The sequence below is a fragment of the Blennius ocellaris genome (assembly GCF_963422515.1).
Source record: "Blennius ocellaris genome assembly, chromosome: 10".
Lineage (NCBI taxonomy): Eukaryota > Metazoa > Chordata > Actinopteri > Blenniiformes > Blenniidae > Blennius > Blennius ocellaris.
This window is the reverse complement of record NC_137659.1, coordinates 21,483,612-21,493,766: the sequence shown is the minus strand read 5'-3', so window position 1 is coordinate 21,493,766 and position 10,155 is coordinate 21,483,612. Positions and strand designations below refer to the sequence as shown.

At 39.7% G+C, this 10,155-nt stretch overlaps 1 protein-coding gene across 1 annotated transcript; it reads left to right on the top strand.

Annotated features, from left to right (window-relative positions):
- Positions 1–1,587: 1,587 nt before the first annotated feature.
- Positions 1,588–8,193, top strand: aire (autoimmune regulator; the record flags this gene model as incomplete). Its single annotated transcript, XM_080503599.1, has 10 exons — positions 1,588–1,734; positions 1,948–2,122; positions 3,998–4,065; positions 4,151–4,272; positions 4,366–4,435; positions 5,568–5,681; positions 5,829–5,947; positions 6,941–7,019; positions 7,128–7,214; positions 8,113–8,193. The coding sequence occupies 10 exons, from the start codon at positions 1,588–1,590 to the stop codon at positions 8,191–8,193; spliced, it is 1,062 nt and encodes a 353-aa protein (XP_080359725.1).
- Between the last annotated feature and the right edge of the window lie 1,962 nt (positions 8,194–10,155).

Here is a 10,155-nt window from a genome sequence, read left to right as displayed (position 1 = left end):
AACATACATGAGATTAACAGATGATGAATAGACCATAGTGGACACAAGAAAATCAACTTGCTTTCTATTTTTTGTTTTGTTTAAATGTCTGAGAAAAATGGATTTTACACCGACGTAGACCCTGTAAACACCACATCATTCATCCTTTGTGCGACGGAAGTAGCAATAACAACGTTGAGACAATTGTTAGATGTATTGTTGAAAAACATTATTCATCTTTTTCCAAAATCGATAATAAAGATTTGCAAATCTGCATCTGACACAAACACATCAGCATTGTACAAATTACTAAAAAACCACAAGACCTATTTCATTTCTATTATTCAAGGTTGTGGAGTCATTTGACCAGAGACTGTGAATAAAAACAAGTAGTTACTTAGAAAAGTAAATCCAGGGTTAGTTTTCATGTGTGGATCCGTCTAATGACTGACGGTTTGTTATTTAGAGCTGCTTATAGCATTAAAGGAACTGGATGAGAAGCCCATGCTATGTTTACTTACAGTTTGTGTCAGTCGTGAGTTCAGGATTAATAAGACACTTCTCAAACAACAAACAGAAGTTTAGTGAAATTATAACAGCTTTGGATAACACTTACACAAAATAAAATGGTCGACTCTGTGATTATGAAACAATTAAGAAACTGAAACTGCAATAATTGTAACAGCCTTAGTAAATTTATAATAGAGGCTTGCGAACTAATCTTTATTTTGTGCAGTTAAAGTCAGATATTTTAAGTACAGTTACATTTTAGCTACGCAGATAAAGGGGGAGTAGATTCAGTTAACCATTTTTAAAAGCATCAGAAGTATCAAGAAAAAGGAGCTCCATGATTTAAATGTAAGAATCCAATGAAATACCTTTACAAGATTTCATTGACGAGGAAACGAATCAGAAAAAAAAGGTGTGCAGCCGTCACTGAATCATGCAGTCAAGACTGTCAATCGACATTTCCTCGTGCTGATTTGTCGTAGTGACTCAGTGTCTGAGAACCAGAAAGGTGAGGGGAAGTTGACGTGGAAAGAACCTTTTAGTGATCAAACTGTCAGAGTGACACATGACGAGTCCCCCCGGTGTGAGAGGGCAGGTAATCCCCGGGATGGAGGCAGCTGCTGCTGTGAGCGTACAAATGAACTCCACGGACAGGGGCAGTTGAGAGACAACCTGCACTTTCATTCACACAGACTTCAGGACACTCAAACTTTACATATGTCATACATGGATAAATGAATATTTTGACGTTTCATGCTAAAGAGGTTGAGAAAATGTTATCGTTGCACTCAAACTTTCAAGATGGACTCCTCCAGAAGCTGAAGTACATACCGCTCATACAGTGTAATCCTGTATGTTCACATCCAAGACCATCAATTACTTTAGATAACATTAGAATAAAATCAGAGTTAAAAAAAAAGAAAAGAAAAAAAAAAAAGCACTGTCATAACCGTTCCCTATCAAAATGCACCTTGTCCCCCGCCTGTATGATGTGTCCCTCTCTGTGAAGGACACACCTCTCTCATCAGAAAACACTTGGGCTGTGATCTCAGACCCTTTTCGGGTCACTTTATATCGCACGTACACACCGAGCGCATCATGTCCGGGGTGCAGACGCTTAAGGAATCAAACCCTCGCTCTCTGCTGAGGGAGCTGAGGACGGACATTGCGATGGCAGTGGTGGATGCTTTCCCTCTCGTCTACGGTTTAGCAGACAAAAACATCATCGCGGAGCAACAGCTGAAGGTAACAATTAACACACATTATCTTCTCATCATACCTCCGACTTCTAATGGCCCTTTATCATGTTTGATAATCTCCATGTTTCTCCATGATGACATAAACACATTTCTTCGGTCTCTCTGCTAGATTTCAGTTACCCTGTGTAGAAACGGTCTGTTCAGATATGCATTATTGATAGAGATACTGTGTCTGTGATGGTTTTTTTGTTTTTTTTAGAGCACTCTGGAGATGGAGGGTAGAGAGGGCATCCACAAGGCCATGTATTCCCTCCTGACCTGGGTTTTGGAGCAGAGCAGCTCCACCATCCGGGCTTTCTGGAGCTACTTGTCCAAAGACTACAACTTGGATAGTTATCCCAAGTTAAACACGGTGCTTGCCAACCTGCACACCAGTATGTTGATAAAAGTGCACTAACCTTTTTCAATATGGATGAAGTTCGGGCATCAAACTATTGCTTTTAAAGGCATTTCTTGAATTTGTTTTCCTGCCTTCTTGAAATATTTAACTTAAACCAATAAGGCCATAGTTTGCCGATGTATTGACTTGAAGTCTGCATTTCACAAACACAAAAGATTCTTTTTTCTGTTCTGTTGAGTGAAAAAAAAAAGAATATTGTGTGCATTAAGGAATCATCTTTACTGTCTATTTTTGTCACAAGCATGAAGGCCTTGATGCTGCAAAGGAATGCGATCAAAACTTACACTAAAGTTGTTTTAAGAAAATGTGGATATTAAAAAGAAAATATGATTCAATAATTGTAATTATATTGATTGTATAAGATGTGAAAGATAAACATATTAAAATTCAGCATTCACATGATGTAATATGACTTACAAATATAACAGATAAAATATTACAAGGAAAGAAAAATAGGAATAAATATAAATATAGAACAATAAATAAACAATGATTGGAGAATAGAGGGTTATTCCATTTTGCACAGGCACAGGATCTATGAATCTCTGGGTATTTTTTATTAGAGTTAGAGTTCTGTAAGTTTGTCAGCTCTGTAAGTGTCCCAATATTGAAAAGTATAAATAAAAGTAAATTGCATTTACACTGAAAAATATGTGGCCAAAAGAAATACAAAGATATCAATGTACAAATATACAAAATGTATGAGGTAAGAACAGAGAGTGTACATGAAATGCACTGTTACACCTGTTATTGTACAAAAGCAGCATTATCATATTAGTTTTTGCAGGGTCATCTTCAGCCTGAGTTCCAAGGCACCCGAGGTAGGAAACCAGAGTCCACAGGCCAGCTCATCGCAGGACTAACATATATACAGACAAGCCTGCAACATACACTAATAGCCATGCTCAATTCAAAGAAATCAATAAACAGCACAGGGCTGCATGGTGATGTAGTGATCAGCACTCTTGCCTGTGCAGGGCCTCTCCGTGGATCGAGCGGCATCATAGATGTCCAGCAGGTTAAACCCAAACAGTTTTGTTAATTTAAGGCAAACAACTTTGCCACAAAAATGTATATTCAATGACGCTAAAATCTCACTTATTCTACATTTTATACACAAAAGTGGCCATTCTGATCAGTCTGAAACATTCTTCTAAGGTGCTTTGATCTACAACAGGAAATGGTGCTGAAGGCAAACCTCTGGGAAGTCATAAAACCTCACACAGCAGGAAGAGGAGCAGCAAGGACAGTGGAGCAACAAACTCACAGTATTCACAGTACCAGGCTACAACAAGTGATGGAAAAGGTCATTGTTCATATTATTTTGTGCTAAAAACAATTAAAAAAATAAAGCGTTGCATTAATTCTTACAGATATCAGTGCAAATGCATCCAGTAACTCAAAACACCTGCTTTTTTTGCCACAGGAGGCAAAATGAAGCTCTACAGAGTGAAGACTGAAGCGTCTGTCCAGCAGGATAGAAAAAGTAATGACAATTTATTGCAACTACTATAAAAAAAAAACAAATGGGGAGGTTTTTTATAAAACACAAGCAAAACCAACCAAAATTATTTTTCATGTGTGCAAGCAGTGTCACCGTCCATCCAGAGAGGAGTGCCTCTGTCAATCTCCTCCATGGATCTGTCAGTCAGCCATGAAGCCAGAGAAAAGGTTTACATCAAACAACTCTGCCGCTCAGATGGTGAGCCAACATCTTCATCTTTTTATATTTTTAAATTTTAACTTTTGTAACTTATTAAGATTCATTTTAATTTTTTTTATAATTTCACAGGATCAACTAGTAACTCAATGAAAGCTGCTGAAGATTTTCACCCCTGTGATTTAACAGAGGAGGCAAATGCAGCAAAGTCCACTGGAGACACGTTGCAGCACCAGGGGGAGACAGACACAAGCACGGTAACAGCCTAAACAGCCTCAGTCACCTGTCCTGTGCGTTTAAATCTCATATGTGCTGTGTGTGTGTGTGTGTGTGTGTGTTTAGATTCACTATAATGATGATGAGTGTGCGGTGTGTAAGGATGGAGGCGAGCTGATCTGCTGTGACGGCTGTCCCCGAGCCTTTCATTTAACCTGCCTGGACCCTCCTCTCATGTCCATACCAAGGTGATGAACAATACAAGCTTGTAATCAATATTTATCTTTTTCATCAAATGTAAGGTTGAAGGCTTTGTCTAAACTTTCTACAACCCTCTGCAGAGGACCCTGGCAGTGTGCGTGGTGCTGTGGACACGCCGTCAAAATCAAGGAAACACAGCTCCCTTTACAAGTGAGTCCCCGAAGTAAAATATTACTTTCCTCAGACAAAAAGATTTGAAATATCTGGTAAATTGAAATATATAGTCTTATTTGATATTTAATTTGCCTCCATTACACCATTAGTTTTGGGTTTTTTTTTGTATAATAATTATGTCTTTGGACCATGATTTGTTCTCAAAGATTAAAAGGAAAAATGTGATCGCAAAGCCTCACTCACACACACACACACACACACACACACACACACACACACACACACACACACACACACACACACACACACACACACACACACACACACACACACACACACACACACACTGATTGGCTCACTGTGTCATTATTGAGGCCACATGAAAGCATTGAGTTTTTAATTCTCACACAGTAGATGTTTGATGTTGTATAGCCCAAACGTTAGATTACAAAAAAAAATATTCTCGTTGACTCCTGATTGTGTAGATACAGCTATAACTACAGCTATAAGTGCCTGCTCTCTCTGGTTTCTTCCCACAACCCAAAACCTAGCTTGTGAGGATGGATGGATGGATGGATGGATGGATGGATGGATGGACTAGCTAAAATATTTTACAAAAATGAGAAACTACTATTTCTGCTGTCATAATTAAAACTGTCACATGGAAAATGTCAACACTCCAGTGTTGTTAAAGAATATTTGGACCTTTGCTTTTTTTAATGTTTGTGACAATTGACAGACAAAAAAACCCAAAACAAAATGTAATGAACATGGAGTAAAAATCTGCTGGAAAGCATAGAAAAGACCAAAAAGTGACGGAAACATTTTTCTATTTAGGCTAAAATTTTCACCGGATATCTTCAAAAAGCTTTCTCAAAGTGCCTATGACTGTGTTTTCATCAAAAAAGAAATGTATTCTGTATCCGTTATGCCTTATACGACCTTGTAAAAAATAGAAAACCTTATAGTTTTATATTCGAGTACTTGACCCATAAAGTGTTACTGCCATATGTTTTTAAATCTAGTAAAAACAGACCATCTTAATCAATTAATTGTGTAACTACCACTAACTCTTATGCCTTTTGTCAAATTTAAGAATATTGTTCCATCGCATAAATGTATTTGCCCTGAGGCTCCATTGTTTACAGTCTGACTGCTTTGTCTCCAGCCTCAAGGAACAAGTTGCCATACCTCCATCACAGAGGTCTCGTTCTACACCTCGCTGTCGTCCTCGCTCACAAACGTCACAACGTCAGTGAATGTGCCCGGTGATCAACACCAGGTGAAAACTACTGCACATGCTCTCACTTTTATTGCCTTATTTCTGTTTTCTATGTCCATCGAAGTCGCGTTATTCTTTTGTATGTTTTACAACAACGGCTAGAATTGAAATAACTTTTTGTTTGATTATGTAAACTGTGACGTACAGGCAGTCGGAGAGCCGCTGGGTGTGAGGGAGGTGTGTGGCGTTTGTCGCCTCGGAGGAGGAGACCTGACTCACTGCCTGCAGTGTCTGGAGCCGTTCCACGTACACTGCCACTTCTCCAAGTAAGACGAACACTCATTTCCTCTTCCGGTTCTTTTGTATTCACAACGAAGATGATGCAAACTGCTCATCGCTCACAGCCTCCCACAATCCTGATCTGAGCGTCACCGTTTAGAACGCACATACAGTCTTTTCTGGGAACTTGAAGTCTGCTGATGTTTATGTTAGTATTGATCACCAGTGTGCATTAAGGGTGTGTGCTTACATTGATCATTATCCTCCTACTGGTGTCTAATGGATTGCAAATGGACCCTATACATCTGGGGATATGTGATGATGTGTACTGTAAGTGATGATTACACAAATGGAGGCATGTCAAATATAAGCTGAAGCCATAAGAAGAGCTGGAGGAGCACTCTTTGCCTCTTCATCCACCCGAAAATGAACAACAGTGAGGTTGCTACTTTTGCCATATGAGAACAATGGCTGTTTGTAGCTCAACAATTAGCTGGAGAAGTTTTTTTATTCGTACTATTTCGCCACATTTTCTGGAGGAGGAACACCTTATTTCACCTGAATGAACTTAGTCATCCTAACAGTAACATGAGAGAACTTTCAGTAAATGATCATGAGCCTGTTTGTCGATGTGACACATTCACAACCCTAAATAAACATGGACTGTTGTTACTGATCCAAAAATTTGCTCCTGACAAGAACCACAAACAATCCTGACTATCCAGCATCTTTCTTCAAACAACTGCATGCCATGATGTCCAGCCTGACTGAGGACCTCATGAGAACAACCCCAAGTTTTACTATACTTTTTTATTTTGTGCATTTATACTTGAACTGTTCCTGTTTTTTAGACACTTTTTAAAAGTGTAGATTTTGGGGCTTGTGTTTGCATGAAACTCACAGTCGTAGTTTGGCAATAGAGAGCAAATCTTTTCTTCCAGAATTCTCCCCAGTGTTGGTAAGAGATATCGGTTGTCATAGGCATTGTGCAAAAAAAACAAAAAACAAAGGAGAATGACTCAGCGTTTTGTGCTCCTCAGAGGGAGATCTGTCTGCCTGTCCTGCTGCAGGCCCCGGGGCAGCTCCGCAGAGAAAGCGGATGAATCCAAAAGCCTTCAGGTGTGTCTTTCAACACAAATATAATGAGCTTGAATGCTCTGAGTAATGCAAACCCCCCCCCCCCCAACATGTGTAATTAACATAGTCCCACCTCCTGTATGTCTTCAGGTCGAAAACACACCCAGTCACATTCAGATTGCCTCCACCACTGAGCCCCTCCTCCATAAAGATGAACTGGACCCCATCCTGGGAGACGTGAGTGAGGCTCAGTTACATGTCAATACCAAAGGTGTGGAGGTGATACGGGTATAACCGACACAACATGGCTGTCGGGGAATGAGATATCGACAAGCAGCCTTGAGGACAAAACACAACGTGATGAGACTTGATGAGTCACAGTCGTTTGCTGGGTTTTTTTTTTTTCTGCCTGTCATGTTGGAACTGGTGTATCCCTCAAACTGAAAAGTCGTTCTCCTTTCACTTTGGATTTAATAATGTGTGTGTTTATGAAACGTGGTTGTTATTGACTAACAACACAGCACACCGGCGGTTAAAAGTGGGTTAATGTGAGAAGGCACATTACCGCTCTACCTACTCTGTTGGTAGAGCGGATTGGGAGACGACCGCCTTTTACGTGCCAAAGTGTCCTTGGGCAAGAGACTTGAACCCCAAACTGCTCCCGTTGGAGTGACAGTGGCTGGCATGGCTCCAACCTCCAATGGTGTGTGAGTGTGTGCGTGAATGGGTGAATGTGATGAACTATGTAAAGCCCTCTGGGGCTGATCACGCAGCTGAAAGCAAAGTCCACTTACCATTTAATGACCCTGGAAAAGCAAGTTTCTCATCCTGTGCGTTCACATGTGATGATACATACATTGGCAATGATGCGCAACAAAGTACCACATAACAATAACAATATTGCTTTTGGCAGGAGCATACTTGTAACTTACTGATATAATTATAGACAGATATAACATTAAGAAGTATGAATATATCAACATTGTTTTTCATTGCTTTGCTATTGTTTATATTATATCTTTAAAATGTGCTAAAAAGATGTAACTAGTTCTAGTTCTTGGAAGTCTGTGCAAAACTGGACGTTACTCAGACAATTAATCCTGCTCCATTCTTTCTGCTCTGTGTATTGCAACAGAACTCCATCGATGGCATCTTGCAGTGGGCTTTCACCAACATTTCCTGGCCCCTTGCTGACTCCCGGGGATGCTACGAGTGACCGACGACCAGGAATTTCAGTCAAAACAAATCTACAAATCTACAGATCCAAGTGTATTATTTTACATTTGGTCTTAATGTATTTGATAAATATGGAATCACTTGAATATAGTATTGCGAAAAAAAACAACAACAACCAAACAACAGTTCTGTGAACCCAGGGTTTGTCCAGTTGTGGGTGACTTGATAGTGTGGTAGCCCTCAGCAAGAATACTGAGGTGATGATCTCTTTCTTTGATCTGGACCAAGAAGGTTATGTCCTCTTCAGCTTTCTCCAATTCAAAGACATATGTGGGTTGGATCGACCGGTCATAGCCGTGCTACAGTGTTCATTTTATTTGTAGTATGAGTACCAAGGCAGCGATTCCCTGTTGTGACACTTTGCATAAAAGTTTGGAACTAGATTTGAGACTGCTGCAAGTCCAGCTTATATTGCAGTATGTACAGTATTTCAACTGCTTGCAGGTGTAGTTCGCTTAATAAACTATGTTCCAGCTTCTATGTTTGTAAAGCTTTTACTTATCTGTCCTATCTATTCATTTCTTTTTCGTCAAGACCTCACAAGATATCTGAACGAGCTTGTGGAAGATATGATCTTGGGTCATGAACACTTCTGCAGAAACCACACAAGGATGAACAAACATAATTTCCTTCAACAGTGGTCCTAAAACCCCAGATAAGCTTCACTTAGTTGCATTTGCTGCAAAGCCAAAACAAATAAAAAGGTACCTCATAGAAGCAAATCAGTGTATGCATACACATGATATATGTGCAGTGGCTCAGAAACAGAGGCAATGCAAACTTCCAACTGTGCACAAAAGTAATTTTCTTCCCATGTTTGGATCTGGAGAAGAATTCACATTCACACGTTACACCAGATGGTTTCAATACAATGAGGTATGCACGCTGAGAAATGCCTCTGTTTAACAGGAATTCCTCAAGGACTATATCACTTAGATGAGGAATGTTGTTTTTGTCATGCGATTCATGAGTTTGAGCTTGATTGCCAGGAGGATGGAGCTCGGCCAGGCAGCGCACAGATTTTTCTCCCCTTGGTATTCGGTAGCCATGGCACCCAGCTCCTACAGGCCCAAAACAGAGGACGAGAAACATGCTCACCCCAGTGTGTGTGTGCGTGTGTGCATGTGTGCGTGCGTGTGTGTGTGCGTGTGTGTGTGTGTGTGTGTGTGTGTGTGTGTGTGTGTGTGTGTGTGTGTGTGTGTGTTCATGTAATGGTCCACACACATATTAGACAGAATCTAAATACTATTTCATGTCATAAGAATCACAAAGATTTGATTGGTTGTTAGTTAAGATATAAATTGCAATTGTTTGGAGCTACAGTAGATTTCTTGTCTTACTTTTTTGTCGTCCTATTTTCCAATTCCGTGTATCTGAGAAGAAGGTTTTGCAAGTAAAATCTTCCTCTGGTGTGTGGTAATGTTTTCACTCCTGCCAAGCCTGCACACTTTTACTATTACACAGCCTCCCTGTAAATTCTTATTGAATACCACATGATGGGACCACATAGAAGAACTGATAGAAAATCCCAAGAACTGTTTCAAAAAAAAAAAAAAAAAAGGAAAAAAAAAAAAAGAACTATCTCACCGCTAGGTGGCTCCCTTCAGAAACAAATGCAGTTCAAAACTGTTCAAGAGTTAACTGAAGCATGGCTGTCAAGTAACCACTGCAATATGATAAGACAAAGTATTTCCTCCTGCTAAACATTGTCACATTGTTTGTGAGAGGATTGCCACAATTTTTTCAGAATAAAAGGCCACATTTAACCCTCATAATTTGAATAAAACGGAAAAACAACCCTCCATATAGCAATGTTATTTTAAGCTCTGAAGGCACTTGTGCCACAGTATGAACAAAATGATATCATATAATTGTATCAAGATTCAGACTTCAGCGCAGTCTAATTCGTCATTCATAGACAACCCTGGTATGCTTAATTGTA